General features: G+C 34.7%; 1 protein-coding gene across 1 annotated transcript in view; it reads left to right on the top strand.

Moving 5' to 3' along the window:
- Nucleotides 1-16,388, top strand: part of DISC1 (DISC1 scaffold protein) — a 534,778-nt gene that overhangs the window by 501,486 nt on the left and 16,904 nt on the right. The window contains 1 exon segment of the mRNA XM_074220919.1: nucleotides 13,773-13,890. Coding sequence (XP_074077020.1) covers nucleotides 13,773-13,890 — 118 coding nt within the window.

Here is a 16,388-nt window from a genome sequence, read left to right as displayed (position 1 = left end):
ATAACATTATATAATCAGACATAATTTTGTTTCTGATAATTTTTTCCAATTCCTTTGATGAAAATCCCTACCTCTTGTAAGGACAAAATTGTTATTATTATTATTATTATTAATTTGTTTTTATTGAGTTTCTTCTACTTGCATTTAATTTTACAATAGCTATGTTTGTCTTTTATTCAATCATTCTCTTAGATAGAAAAACATGCTTCCTTAGAGTCTAATGATTTCTGTTATTAATGCAAACATAAGAAAAGCATTCTATATAATATACTTCTGGCATTCCAATAATTATTTAAGTTTCTTTAATTTCAACTTTTGCCTTTATCAAAGAAGTTTTGCATGTCATCTTTCCACTTCTTTCCTCTCCTGACTTTTCCTCCATGAGAGTTCTCATATTTCTATCAGCTTGTAGGAACAAAGAATGAAAGTTGAAAAGAGACAAATTTAGACTTGTTGAAAGGAAAAACTCCCTAATAATTAGAGGTAGCTCAAAGTAGAATGTGATTCCTTCTATTGGTGTTTGTCAATCAAAATCTGGGCAGCCACTTGCCAAGTATGCCATAGAAGCATTTTGTGTTCAGTTATGGATAAGATCAAATGATCTTTGAATACTCTTGAAACTCTCAATTTGAAGTTTGGTGAGCTGTTTAATAGCACCTTCTTCCTAAGATTGTTGTGAGGATCCAATGAGATAATGATTTTAATGTTTTTAGCATAGTGCTTAATAGTAAGTGCTATATAATGAATGTTAGCTATCATTATTATCATTATTTCTGACCAAGAGGCTTGACCATTAGAAATGCATCAGTCATTGCTTTTCAGAGTCCACAAAGCAAGAGCTCTGTAGAAACAGCATTGGCTCTGTATTCAGAAAATATAAGTTCTCATACTGCCTCTGATGCTTCCTACCTATGTGACCTCAGGCAAGTCATTAATGTCCATGGACCTCAGTTTCCTCATTTGTAACATGATAGCATGTTAGATTGAATTTTATCTAAGATCTCTTCAATCTCCAAAATTATGATCCTATGATGTATCATACTGAATTAAATGTCATACTGAACTTTTTGGGGTAGAGAATTCTTGATTCAAGGTATATACATATTTATTTTTGCTGTTTCAAATTTTAAAAAAAATTTTTATTAAAGATATTATTTGAGTTTTACAATTTCCCCCCCCAATCTTACTCCCCCCCCACGGAAAGCAATCTGTTAGTCTTTACTTTGTTTCCATGTTGTACATTGATCCAAATTGAGTGTGATGAGAGAGAAATCATATCCTTAAAGAAGAGACAAGAAGTCTAAGAGGTAACAAGCTCAGACAATAAGATATCTGTTTTTTTCCCCAAAATTAAAGGGAATAGTCCTTGGATTTTGTTCAAACTCCACGGCTCTTTATCTGGATACAGATGGCACTCTCCTTTGCAGACAGCCCAAAAATTGCTCCCAATTGTTGCACTGATGGAATGAGAGAGTCCTTCAGGGTTGAACATCACCCCCATGTTGCTGTTAGGGTATACAGTGTTTTTCTGGTTCTGCTCATCTCACTCAGCATCAATTCATGCAAATCCCTTGAGGCTTCCCTGAAATTTTGTTCCTCCTGGTTTCTAATAAAACAATAGTGTTCCATGACAAACATATACCACATTTTGCTAAGCCATTCCCCAACTAAAGGACATTTACTTGATTTCCAATTCTTTGCCACCACAAACAGGGCTGCTATAAATATTTTTGTACAAGTGATGTTTTTACCCTTTTTCATCATCTCTTCAGGGTACAGAACCAGTAGTGGTATTGCTGGGTCAAAGGGTATGCACATTTTTGTTTCCCTTTGGGCATAGTTCCAAATAGCTCTCCAGAAAGGTTGGACGAGTTCACAGCTCCACCAGCAGTGTAATAGTGTCCCAGATTTCCCACAACCCCTCCAACAATGATCATTATCCTTTCTGGTCATATTGGTCAATCTGAGAGGTGTGAGGTGGTACCTCAGAGAAGCTTTAATTTGCATTTATGTAATAATTAATGATTTAGAGTAATTTTTCATATGGCTATGGACTGCTTTGATCTCCTCATCTGTAAATTGCCTTTGCATTTCCTGTGACCATTTGTCAATTGGGGAATGGCTTTTTGTTTTAAAAATATGACTCAGTTCTCTGTATATTTTAGAAATGAGTCCTTTGTCAGAATCATTAGTTGTAAAGATTGTTTCCCAATTTACTACATTTCTTTTGATCTTGGTTACATTGGTTTTATCTGTGCAAAAGCTTTTTAATTTAATGTAATTGAAATCATGTAATTGGTTTTTGGTGATGTTCTTCAACTCTTCCTTAGTCATAAACTGCTCCCCTTTTCATAGATTTGACAGGTAAACTAGTCTTCGATCTTCTAATTTGCTTATAGTATTGTTTTTATGTCTAAGCCCTGTAACCATTGGGATCTTATCTTGGTAAAGGGTATGAGGTGTTGGTCTAATCTAAGTTTCTTGCATACTAACTTCCAATTATCTCAGCAGTTTTTATCAAAGAGGGAGTTTTTATCCCAATGGCTGGAATCTTTGGGTGTATCAAACAGCAGATTACTATAATCATCTCCTACTTTTACACCGAGTCTATTCCACTGGTCCAACACTCTATTTCTTAGCCAATATCAAACAGTTTTGATGACTGATGCTTTATAATATAATATAATATAATTTTAGATCAGGCTAAGCCACCTTCTTTTGCACTTTTTTTTTCATTAAGCTCCTGGAAATTCTTGACTTTTTATTTCTCCATATGAATTTACTTACAATTTTTTCTAACTCATTAAAGTAATTTTTTAGAATTTTGATTGGTAGGGCACTAAACAGGTAGTTTAGTTTGGTAATAGATTAGCTCTACCTATCCATGAGCAGTTGATATTTGCCCAGTTATTTAAATCTGATTTAATTTGTGTGAGAAGTGTTTTATAATTGTTTTCAAAAAGTTTCTGAGTCTGTCTTGGTAAATAGACTCCCAGGTATTTTATACTGTCTGAGGTTACTTTGAATGGGATTTCTCTTTCTAGCTCTTCCTGCTGTATCTTGCTAGACATATATAGAAAAGTTGAGGACTTAGGAGGGTTTATTTTATAACCTGCAAATTTGCTAAAATTGCTAATTGTTTCCAGTAATTTTTTGGATGATTTCTTGGGATTCTCTAGGTAGAACATCATGTCATCTGCAAAGAGTGTTTTGTCTCTTCCTTCCCAATTCTAATTCCTTCAATTTCTTTTTCTTCTCCAATTGCTGAAGTTAACATGTCTAATACAATATTGAATAGTAGTGGTGATAATGGGCACCCTTGTTTCACCCCTGATTTTCTTGGGAATGCCTGTAGCCTCTCCCCATTGAATATAATGCTTGTTGATGGTTTCAGATAAATACTGCTAATTAATCTAAGGAGCAGTTCATTTATTCCTACACTCTCCAATGTTTTTAGTAGGAATGGATGCTGTATTTTGTCAAAAGCTCTTTCAGCATCTATTAATATGATCATATAATTTCTTATAGGTTTGTTGTTGATATGATTGAGTATGCTAACAGTTTTCCTAATACTGAACCAACCCTTCATTCCTGGGATAAATCCTACTTGATCATAATGTATTATACTAGTGATAACTTGTTGTAATCATTTTGTTAAGATTTTATTTAGGATTTTTGTATCTATATTCATCAGGGAGTTAGGTCTATAAGTTTCTTTCTCTGTTTTAACTCTTCCTGGTTTAGGTAACAGAACCATATTGGTTTCATAGAAATAATTAGGCACACTTCCATCTTTCCCTATTTTTCCAAAGGGTTTATATAGAATTGGAACCAATTGTTCCTTAAATGTTTGGTAGAATTCACATGTGAATCCATCTGGCCCTAGAGATCTTTTCTCGGACAGTTTAATGATGGCTTGTTGAATTTCCTTTTTTTTAAGATAGGGATGTTTAGGTATTTAATCTCCTCTTCATTTAACCTGGGCAACTTATATTTTTGAAAATATCCATCCATTTCAATTAGATTTTCAAATTTATTGGCATAGACTTGGGCAAAGTAATTTTGGATTATTACTTTAATTTCTTCCTCATTAGTGGTGAGTTCACCTTTTTCATTTATAATACTAGCAGTTTGATTTTCTTCTTTCTTTTTTTTAATCAAATTGACCAATGGTTTCTCAATTTTATTGGTTTTTTCATAATACCAACTTTGGCTTTATTTATTCATTCAATAGGTTTTTTTTATTTTTGATTTTATTAATTTTTCCTTTGATTTTTAGAATTTCTAATTTAGTTGGGGATTTTTAATTTGTTCTTTCTCCAATTTTTTTAGTTGTATGTTTAGTTCATTGATTTCCTCTTTCTCCAATTTATTCATGTAAGCATTTAAAGCTATAATATATCCCCTGAGAGCCGCTTTGAGTGAATCACATAGGTTTTGGTATGTTGTTTCATTATTATCATTATCTAGGATAAAATGGTTAATACTTTCTATAATTTGTTTTATGGTCCACTCATTCCTTAAAATGAGGTTATTCAGTTTCCAATTAGTTCTGTGTCTGTATCTCCTTGGCCCGATATTGCCTATGTCTTTTATTGCATTGTGATCTGAGAAAGATGTATTCACTATTTCTGCCTTTCTGCAGTTGATTATTAGGTTTTTATGTCCTAGTATGGTCAATTTTTGTATAAGTTCCATGTACTGTGGAGAAAAAAGGTATATTCCTTTCTAACCCCATTCAATTTCCTCCGTAAGTTTACCATATCTAGTTTTTCTAACAATTTATTTACCTCCTTAACTTCTTTCTTGTTTATTTTATGATTTGATTTATCTAGATCTGAGATTGGGAGGTTGAGGTCTCCCATTAATAGAGTTTTGCTGTCTATGTCTTCCTGTAGTTCTTTCAGCTTCTCCTCTAATAATTTGGATGCTGTCCCATTGGGTGCATATATATTCAGTACTGAAATAGCTTTATTGTCTATGGTACCTTTTAGGAGGATAAAGTTTCCTTCCTTATCTCTTTTAATGCTATCTATTTTTGCTGCTGCTTTGTCTGAGATAAGGATTGCTACTCCTGCTTTTTTTACTTCAGCTGAAGCAAAATATATTTTGCTCCAACCTTTTACCTTTACTCTATGTGTATCTCTCTGCTTCAAATGAGTTTCTTGTAAGCAGTATATTGTCGGATTCTAGTTTTTGATCCACTCTGCTATTCACTTATGTTTTAAGGGAGAGTTTGTCCCATTCTCATTCAAGGTTATGACTATTAATTATTCATTGCCCTCTATACTTTCTTCCCTCTGTTTGTATTTTCCCCCTTCCCCCTCCCTTTATCTGTATTCCCCAGTATTTTGTTTCTGAATACCATCCCCTTCACTGTGTTTGCCCTCCTATATCACCCCCTCCCCTTTCTTTCCCCTTTCTCTTTTTCCCTTTTCCTTTTTTCCCTAGTTCTCCTTTTTTCCCCACTCCCCCTCCCTTTCTCCATCCCCTTCCCCTTTTCCCCTTTTAATCCTTGAAAGGTTAGATGTTTTTTAAGTTAACTAAGCATGTGTAAGTTGACTTTAAGCCAAGTCTGATGAGAAGAATTTTCAGGTATTTCTCATCTCCTCCCTTCTTCCCCTCTATTACCATAGGTTTTTTGTAACTTTTAGTGTAATGATATTTACCCCATTCAATCCCCTCCCTCCTCCCATCTCCTACCTATCTCCCCTTTTCAGGAGGTAATGTTTTTTTAGGTCATTTTATCTGAGTCATAGAAACTTCTGAGTATCTGTCACTTCTAGCTGTGTACATTCTATCTAATAAAGTTAAAATTCTTGAGAGTTATTAGAATCTTTCTCCCAAGTGGGGTTAAAGCCAGTTACATCCCATTGGATAACAGTCTCATGGGTAGGTCATGAATGTCCATCACTTCTGGCTAGGTATATTTTCTCTGCTAGAGTTAGAATTCTCAAGATTTATGAGAATCTTTTTCGCCATGCTGGAATATAGGCAGTTTCAACTTATTGGATAGCAATTTTTTTAAGTGCCCCGCCTTTTTTAGCTTTTCATGTATCTCTTGAACCTCCTGTTTGATGGCCAAATTTTCTATTTAATTCTAGTCTTTTCATCAGGAATTTTTGGAATCCTTTCATTTCATTAAATGTCCATTTTTTTCCCCCTGGAAGAGAAGGCTTAGCTTTACAAGACAGTAGATTCTTGGCTGCATTCCAAGCTCCCTTGCTCTTCCATCAATCTCATTTCAGGCCCTTTGATCCCTTAATGTTGATGCAGCCAGGTCCTGTATAATCCTTACTGTGGCTCCTTGATATTTAAATTGTTTCTTTCTGGCTGCTTGCAGAGGATTTTCTCTTTTATCTGATAGTTCTGGAATTTGGCCACAACATTCCTTGGTGTTTTCATTTTAGGGTCTTTTTCTGGAGGGGAATGATGTATTCTTTCAATATCTCCTTTGCCCTCTGGTTCCATGATATCAGGGCAGTTTTCCATCACTAGATTCTGTAATGTTAAGTCCGCGATTTTTTTCTCTTCAATGTTCTCAGGAAGTCCAATAATTTTCAGGTTGCCCCTCCTCGACCTATTTTCAAGGTCAGTGGTTTTGCTGATGAGGTATTTTACATTTTCTTCTATTTTTTTCTATTTTTGGGTTTTGTTTAACTGGCTCTTGCTGTCTCATGGAGTTGTTAGTTTCTGCAGACTCCATTCTTTCTTTTTTAGAGAGTTTTCTTTGTTAAACTTTTGCAATTCCTTTTCCAATTGGTCTATTCTACTTTTGAAAGAGCTTTCCATTTGACCAATTGAGGTTTTGAGAGAATTATTTTCTTTTTGCATTTGTCCAATTGATGATCTGAGAGATTTATTCTCATTTTGTATTTGTCCAATTGTATTTTTTAAGGATTTGTTTTCTTGTTGCAAGCTATTAATTGTCTCTCCCAAATTTTCCAGTTGAATTTTAAACTCCTTCCTTATTTCTTCAAGGAAGTCTTTCTGTGTTGAAGACCAGGTCATATTCTCCTCAGAGGTTCTAGGTCTCTCTGAGTTAGGGTCATTCCCTTCCAAGAATTTTTCTATGGATCCACCTTTCCACTGACCCTTCTTCATTTTGCTAAGACCTTGAGTTGGGGAGGGTCTGGTTCACAGGGGCTTGGTATCACTGGAGGCTTTACTCACTGAGTGCAATTTCTCTGGCTGGCCAGTAGTAGGTGCTGGTTGCTTTCTCTGGAGTGTCTGTGACCTTGACTGAGGCCTTCTCCCTTAGCTTGCAGGGAGAAGTTGGAGCTAATGAATCCTTTCACCTTCAATCAATGGTGGGCTTTGCCCTGGCCTGTGGTCATCCCTGTCCCCATTGCCAGCTGGGCTATTTCTTCTGCTCAGACACCTATCCCTGAGGCAGAAGTAGTCTGCTATTTTTTGTTCCAGGAAGAGGCCTCCGCAGCAATGGAGGTGTGGACTCAGAGTTCCCCAGACCAGAGGAGCCCAGGGAAGGTGTGTCCACAGCTATCCTGCACTAGAGCTCACTCCCCAGCCTTGTTAGCAAGCTCCAGAGGTTCAGTGTGCCCCTGCTCCCTAGCTGACTCAAGACCCTGCTGTCTAGCCCGACTGCTGATCCTGCAGGTCCAGATCTCAAGCCCTCAGACTCCCTAGCTCCAATTCAGTTGCTAATTTGGCTGATTGGGCTGATCCGCCCTCCTCACCCAGACTCACCCGCCCAAATTCCTCCAGTGCTACTGAGGGAGAGAAATTCTGAGTTAGATATTCTTTCTCCTGGCTTTTCTTTCTGGGTTTTGTGGGTTGGATTTCTTTTAAGAGGTTTGTTTCATATGACAGATGGGGAAAGATCAGGAGACTTTAGAACTGTACCTATCTTCTCTCCACCATCTTGGCTGGAACTGTGGTATATACATCTTAATTTTGTATAACTGACAATTAAATTTCTCCAATCAGACCTTGTCTTACTCAAAAAGTCTGTTATATGTTTTTTAGGCAATTAATATTTTATTTTTCTCTTTACATGTAGAGTTTTTAACATTCATTTTTTAATATATTGAGTTTCAAGTTTTTTCTTTCTCTCTCCCCAAGATGGCAAGCAATCTAATATAGGTTATATATGTTTAGTCAAAGAAACATATTTTTACACTACTCATCTTGTGAAAGAAGAAACAGAAAAAAAGGGAAAAGTCCTTCATATAAAGATGTCATAATTTTCAGAGATGAGATTTGTCTTGACCCATCTTCATATCTATTTCTTGATGCTGTATATTATCTCATTCTTTGGCTAATTCAATTTTTTTCATATTTCCATTTCCTTATGTTATTCTTTGTTGTCTTTAATGTTGTAGTAAGTTGATTATTTATTATAGCACTTTTGTCAGCTTTTCTATTATATCCCCCACATTAGATGTTTGTTTTTACTTGCTTTCCATCTTTTTGTTTTCTCTTAGCATTTTTAATTTTCTTAACTTTAACTTTCTTTTCTTAAGTTGATCTTGTGATTTTTCTCATCACTGCTAATTAGCAGCCAAGATCTTAATTTATTTAAATATTTAATCTATCAATCAAGCAACACACATTGCTTAAAAATTTTCTATGTATCAGAACTAGGAGTTTGGATATGAACTCCTAGATCTCGTACTTAGGAAAAATGATACAATCCTTATTCTCAAGGAACTTATAATACATATATGAAAAATGTATTAGAGAGAAAATAGGCATAAATACAAAGTAATCTGATAGAAATTAAATTGGGAGGCAATGTATTAGCAATTGCAGGGATCAGAAGAAGCTTCATAAGAAAGTGGTTCTTGAGCTATGCTGCATTTTGAAGAAAGAGGTGGCTTATGCAGTAGAACTGAGGCAGAAGTACAGTCCAGGAATGATAAAGTCAGGAGTTGGGGGTGCCATATTTGATTTGGCTGAATCACAAAGTATAATGTATACTAAAACTAGAAAGATAGTATAGCAGCAAGATATGAAGGACTTTAAGAGTTAAAAAGAGAAGTTTGTACTTTATCCATTTGATAATATCTCTTAAGATAATCTTGCATTTTTCTTTTTTCTATATATCTTATTTCTGGAATTTTAGTTAATTCAGTTCTATTTAAAAATTGCATTGTTATTTCACTAATTTTAATGAGTTGATTTTTGTTTTCTTGTGGGGATTTTGTCATTCTTTTCCTACTGTGGTATAATTCTTTCTTTTTAAGGGGTGTATAAAAGAAACTCCCTTTGAACATTTTATTCTTCCATCTTATTGACTAGAAAATAAAGGCTACTTTTATGAAGTTTAGAGGGAAAATGAAAAAAGAAATGTGCATGTGAATGTGTGTATATGTGTAACTTTTACTCATCAAAGCAAGCTACCCTCATAAGTTTTTTTTTTGTTTGTTTCTTTTAGTATGTGAAGTAGGAAGGGGATATAAATATGAGCTTAAGCTTATGGCTTTATATAAATACTCCCCCCCCCCATAAATAGTATCTTGGAGAACTGACATTTGGATCTGGTTTGGAGCTTTCAAAAAGTAATCCTAATTTTAAAGAGGCTTTGAACAACAAATATGGTTGGTTTAACATTTCTTGTTTATTTGTTTGGTCTAGATTTCAATGATTTGTTCACTTTGAAATACTGTCATTCTCTTGGGAACTCATTAGAGTCATAGTGGCTAATGATTTTAGTAAAGCAGCTCAATGGATAGAACATAAGATACAGAGTCAGGAATATATGAATTCAAATCCAGCTTCTGAAAAAATTACTTAAGTGAAATTGGGCAAATCAATGAGCCTTAGCTTTAGTTTCTTCAACTTTAAAATGGGGAAAAATAATAATGGCACCTACCTCACAGAGTTGTTGTGAAGATCAAAACAGAGAATATTTGTAAAGTTCCTGACACGTAAGTTCTGAATAAATTTTTATTCTTTGACTCTTTCCTCTACTCTTTCAAAAATGTTTAGGTATAAAATAGTTATATTGAAAAAACCATTTGAGTGAATGGATTACCAGTTCATTCTCAGTCATCTTTCATAGAGTTTAGAGACAAATATTTTAATTTTCCATAGCACAGGACTTCAGTAGCCAAATCCTTCAGATAAGTTCTGTTGCTATTATTATTAGCTGCTATTGTTAATCTGACCAAAATTCCTTCAAGGAGACTATTTACCTGCATAAGGACTAAATATTATTATTATTATCATCATCATCATCATCATCATCATTATTATTATTATAAAAATGTTTTGGGGGATTGGGTAAAATTGAATACATTTTGTTATCCCTGCTGAGTTTCTTTCTAGTTTGTGGTCAAAAGATGATTTTTGACTTTTCAGGTAGTTGAAAAGTTATCAGACACATTGGAAGGATTATTTTGGCATTTTGAGGCAACAGGTTTAATGTTATATTAATACAGAATTAAAAATTTGCAATTAAAAATCCTTTTAAAATCATATGTCTTGACCAATGGACACAAAGTACATGGCTGTTTCTTAGAACTGCTTATACTTCATCAATCAGATTCAATAACTATTTATTAAGTATGCCAGATTGTGCTAAATACTAAGGATACAAAGAAAGACAAAAATCAATCCCTGCCCCTAAGAATCTTACATGTTAATATAAGATTAGAGGAGGGGGGATAAGTAGAGATAACATGTATGTATATACAAGGTAAATATGAGATACTTTCACTGGAAGGTCCTAGGAACTGGAGGTCAGAGTAGAAAATCAGAAATGTCTACTGAAGGAGATGGTTTTTGAGCAGAACTTTGAAGGAAACTAGGGTTTCCAAGAGGGAAGAAGGAGCACATACCAGACATTGAGAACAGCCAGTGAAAAGAAACAGAAATAAATATGGAATATCATGTGTGAATAACTCCAGAACTATGGACAGAATGATTATCTCTCCTTAGATGGCTCCCAAACCAGTCCTCATCTCTATTTTGAACTTAAATGTCACATTGCCAACTGTTTGCTGGACATCTCCACTTGGATGTCTAAGAGGTATCTCAAACTCAATGTGTTCAAAATAGAATTCATTAACTTTCCCTCTTAAGTTTTTCTATTTCTGTCATGATCATCACCATCCTCTCATCACTCAGATTCTCAACTTCTGATTCATTCTTTACTCTTCCTTCTCTCATCACTCAGATGATTGGTTAAAAATCCTTTAGTAACTGTTATCTTTAAAATAAAATGCAAAATCCTCAGCAGAATTTTTTAAGCCTCCATAGTCTGACTCCTGCTTAACATACCAATGTACTTTCATTCTCCCTCAGCTCAATCATCTAATTATTTTCAGACTTTTCAACTTAATAGCCAGCATTTCAACTCCACTCTATCTGCTCCTCCATCTGCCTACCTACTTTTATGACATTTCTTGCATCTGTCATCTTCTTCTTAGGTGGCCATTAGCCTAGTTCAGGCCCTATCACTCTTCTCTCTCTCTCCTCAGCCACTTGGCCCTAATCCTTCAAGTCAATGATAGGCATACACAGAAAGACCACATTCTTTTTGATTTTACAATTACTCATAAGTGTTTCACTTTCATAATCAAGAATCCTGAGATTTATCTGGCCATAATCTGATATCATTCCATCTCTCTCCCTCTGCTCCTCTCCTTCCAAATTAATTTTATGTCACAAGGGGTTCATAGATCGATAAATTGATCTATCAACCCCTTGGTGACATCCACATTTTTTTTTCCCTTCTTTACTTCAGGCTTTGATGAGGAGGTGGTCCTTCTTACCAAGACCAATTTTCCTGCAATATACCCTTAATCACATCCCCTGCTGTTTCCCTAAATTTCCATTTCTTCTTATCTATTGACTCCTTCCCTACTACCTGCAAATACCCCCAGGTCTCTCCCATGCTTAAAAATCCTCATTATACTCTACTATGCATTCAAGCTATTATTCTATATCTCTCCTCCCTTTTGTAGCCAAATTCCTAGAAAAATCTATGTTTATTGTATCATTTCACTTTCTTCTTCCTCAGTTCTCAGCCTCTTGTGAACCTTTTTCCAACTTCAACAATGAATTGAAATTCTCAATCTTCATCTTTTTTAACCTCTTTGAGAATTTGACTGCTGACTATCTTTTTCTTCCTATGTATTTTCTTCTCTGTACATTTGTGATACTATTCTCTCTTATTGTCCTACTATCTGTCATACTGCTCCTCAGTCTCATTTTTTTAGTTGTCCCTTCTTACTCTCCTAACTGTGTGTATGCCTTAAGTTTGGGTTCAATGTCCTTTTCACATCTCTCTTTATACTCCCTCTTGGCAAACTCATTAGCTCCCATGGATTTAATTGTCATCTCTCTGAAAATGACTCCCAGACCTATAGACCCAGTTGTAAACTCCTTTTTGAAGTCTAGTCCTACAGCATTAGCTGGACCTTTAGAAATGGATACCTGAAGACATCTCAAACTCAGCATATTCAAAGGACAGCTATCTTTCTCCTAAAACTTGTCCCTCTTCCTAACTTCCCTATTTCTTATATGAGTAGTACTGTCCCTCTAATCTTGCATTTGCATAATCTTGAATTCTCCCTCAACTTCTCACTCTTACTCTTGCCCCACTTATCTCATCAGTTGTAAAGCCTTGTCAAGTCTACTTCCACAATAGGTACTACAAGTCATTTCCTAGTCACCTCTCACATAACCACCACTCTGTTTCAGACCTTCAACACCTCTCAGCTGGAACCACATCTCTAATAGTTTTCTAATTAGTCTCCTTGCATTAAATCTCTCACCCACTGCTCCTTTCAATCTATTCTTCATGAAGCTTCTCAAAGCATAGGTCTAATTATTTTATTAAATGGAAAAAAAGACTCAAATGTACAAAAGTCATCTATATTTCTATATGCGACAACCAACAACACACATAAACAGTTACTAAGAAAATTCCCTTTTGGAAAATGATGAATTATATCAACTATTTGGATAGTAACTTATCAAGATCACAAGAGATCTAAATGAAGTCAATTTCAAAATCTGTCAGAAATCAAGGAAGAACTGAACAAATGGAGGGATATATACCCTGATTGGGGTTACAGTGAACATATTTGTGAAAAATGTTAAAACTTTACAAAAAAATTTAAAGTAATAGCAATTAAAATACTAACAGGTTGCTTCAAATAATTGGATAAAATCTTAAATTCATATAGAAAGGGGCGGCTAGGTGGCGCAATGGATAAAGCACCCACCCTGGAGTCAGGAGTACCTGGGTTCAAATCTGGCCTCAGACACTTAATAATTACCCAGCTGTGTGGCCTTGGGCAAGCCACTTAACCCCATTTGCCTTGCACAAAATAAAAACAAAAAAACAAAAATTCATATAGAAAAACACCTGAACAAGAATATTAAGATTATGAAAAAGAATTAGGATTAAAGATTAGATGAACTTCTAAGTCCCTATTTAGTTATATCTTATGAATTTATTAATATAGTGTCTTCCCTCTTTGATTATCTCCAATTTATCCTGTATATAGCTTATTTATAGTTTGCATCACAACTTCCCCATTATACTGTGAATTCTTTGAAAGTAAGAATTCTCTTTTACCTGTCTTTTAATCCTCAGTATATTGCCTGTAGATAGAAGGCCTTTAATAAATGTTTATTGAGAGACTGATTGACTGAATATAAAATCCAGATGAGGTACAAAAGTTGGTTATATTGGAAAGTTACCCATAATGTGCTAGGAAGTGAAACATTTTCACTAGGTGCTACCCTTAGTGCAATAAATAATGAATAAGTGATATTTTCTTTCTTTCTTTTGACAGGAATCTTATATTATTTCTCTGGAACTGAGAGAAAAATGTGAAGCCATAAGTGAAAAGTTATTGTATTTGGAAGAGCAACTTCATGCTGCAATCTATAGCCACGATGAAGGTCTTGTTCATATCCTTTTAGTCTTATATAGATTTAGCATCTTCCAAGTTCTAACTCCAGATTCAAAAAAAAAAAAGAAAACAGCAAAAACTGAGTCATGATCAATGAGTAATGCAACATTTGGAAACAAGTAGATTTTTTTTTTCTATTATTTTCTATGAGAGGCACCTCTAAGGGCTTGGAATCAATCAAAAATCAATCACAGCACACAAATTTTCCTATTGCTGCAGGTAAGCAAGCAACAGGAATTTGGAAATGTAGATTTTCTAGGATGTAAAAGCTCATTCTTTCCAACCTGTTCCTGAACTAGAATTCCATCTCTTATCATCAGTGATAAGTAATCATCAATCTACTTATTGTACATCCTTATTTCCTCTCCCTCTTTCCCCACCAGTAAGATAGTATATTCCACTTGGGCAAAATTCTAATTGTTACGAAATTTTCCCTTAGATTGAGTCAAAACAGTGTATCTATATACTAATGGATGGGGTTGTATCATTACTTTAAAAAAAAAGACATGGGGACTGTAGTGGATTCCAAGTTAAAAGAATTAATAGTATAACATGACAGCTCACTGCCAAAAACAGTGATGTAATTTTTAGGCTTCAATAATAGAAATAAAGGAGTTTGTAGTTCCACTAAATGATACTTTGTTCAGACTGCAGCTGGAATATAAATATGCTTAGTTTTAGATACCAATTTTTTTTTAGAAAGGGAATTGTCAAGCTGAAGGATACAGAGAGAGAAAAGCCACTAGGATAATGGGGGAGTTAAAAATCCTATAAAAGGATCAGTTGAAAGAACTGGAGATGTTTAGCCTGAAGGAAAGAAGATTTGGTGGAATAGATGAGAAAAGAGAAAATGATAGCTCTTACTAAGTATTTGAAGGTCTATCATATGGAAGAGCTCATAATAATAGTAATAATGGCATTAACTTTATACAGTGTTTTAAGACTTGGAAAGTGCTTTACATATATTAAAATTGATCATTTTATCCTCATGACTGCCCTGGGAGGGTAAATGAAGTGTGATTTCCATTTCACAGATGAGAAAACTGAGGTTAATAGAGGTTAGGTGACTTGCCAAAGGTCACACAGTTTCTTTCTGAAAATATCTTACTCTGGATTTGAATTGAGTTCCTCCTGATTCCAAGTCTATTTCTGTCTTCTGAGTCATTAGTCTGGTGTTAGATTTATTCTTCTTGTCAATAGATGGAAATGAAACTAAGACTAATGGGAGAAGTTATAGAAAGGCAGGTTTTAGCTTGTTGTAAGAAAAGCTGTTGTGGTAATTGGATGTGTCCTGAGGTGGAATGAAGTGTCCTAGGGTGTGGGGTGTGCAGGGGTATTCCTCTTTAATAAAAGTTTTTTATATGGAGGCTGGCTGACTATTTGTTAGGAATGTTGACTGAAAGAGAAGATCTTCTGAGTCAGATACAAATTGAACAAATAGATGTTGAAGTCCCTGCCAAATTCAGAGATTCTATAATATTGGTCTTGCACTCATCTATGCAATTATCATGTTGTCATACCCCATGTTTTAGTGTCAATCTAAAAGATATAAATCGTTGATGTAGAATATAACCTCTTAGAGGGCAAGGGCTGTCTTGCTTTCTTTCATATTTGTCTTCCCAGATCCTGATTCACAGAGTAGATGTTTGATAAATGCTTATTGATGGGGGAAAATATAAGTATTGTCTTTTATATCATTTGGTTTAATATTGGTAGTATTCTCAGTTTCATAAAAGCCTTTGAGACTTGAGAATCTCTTTGCTATAACATCATCATCATCATCATCATCATCATCATCATAATCATCATTATAACCAGCATTTAAAGCTGAGAAAGCATTGGATGTGAATTCATTGTACCTCACAGGTAGGTACTTTTATTATCCCTGTTTTACAGTTGAGAAAATGGAGGCTTAGTGTCTTGTCTGGGGTTGCATATCTTAGTAAATCTCTGAGGTCGGATTCAAATTCATATCTTCCTGACTCCATGTCTAGCCCTTGAGTGACTGCTTCACTGTGACATTGCCTTTGTGCCTCACAATTAACAGGTTTTGGAGGATGAATCACTTAGGACAAATGTTTTACCATTGCTTCATCCTTTAACTTACAAAAAAATGTGAAACTATGGGATGAAGGATGGTTGAAAATAAATTAGTTATTATCAAATAATGAAAATCAAAGAGCCAGTAGAAGTAGAGATACCTTTCATTATTGCTAATACTTTTTTGCATACCAAATTGAAAACTATATTGAGCTCATTTTGATGTCACCTTTGCCTCTGAATTGTTAAATCGTCCTTGCCTCCAACTTTAATAATAGTAATTAAGGCAATTAAAAATATTAAAATCACAATGATAATATTAAAAGAATGAAAATCATTCCTATCCACTCTTAAGTGAGGCTGCATGTACAATGAGCTCTGACAGTATCATAATGTGTGCTCTGAATTGGTTTTCTTTGTCCATGTTACATTGTTTTATTCTGGTCACTCAAGGAT

This window comes from Macrotis lagotis, chromosome 2, assembly GCF_037893015.1.
Source record: "Macrotis lagotis isolate mMagLag1 chromosome 2, bilby.v1.9.chrom.fasta, whole genome shotgun sequence".
Classification (NCBI taxonomy): Eukaryota; Metazoa; Chordata; class Mammalia; order Peramelemorphia; family Peramelidae; genus Macrotis; species Macrotis lagotis.
The sequence above is the reverse complement of the archived record's forward strand: the minus strand, read 5'-3'. Positions and strand labels throughout refer to the sequence as shown.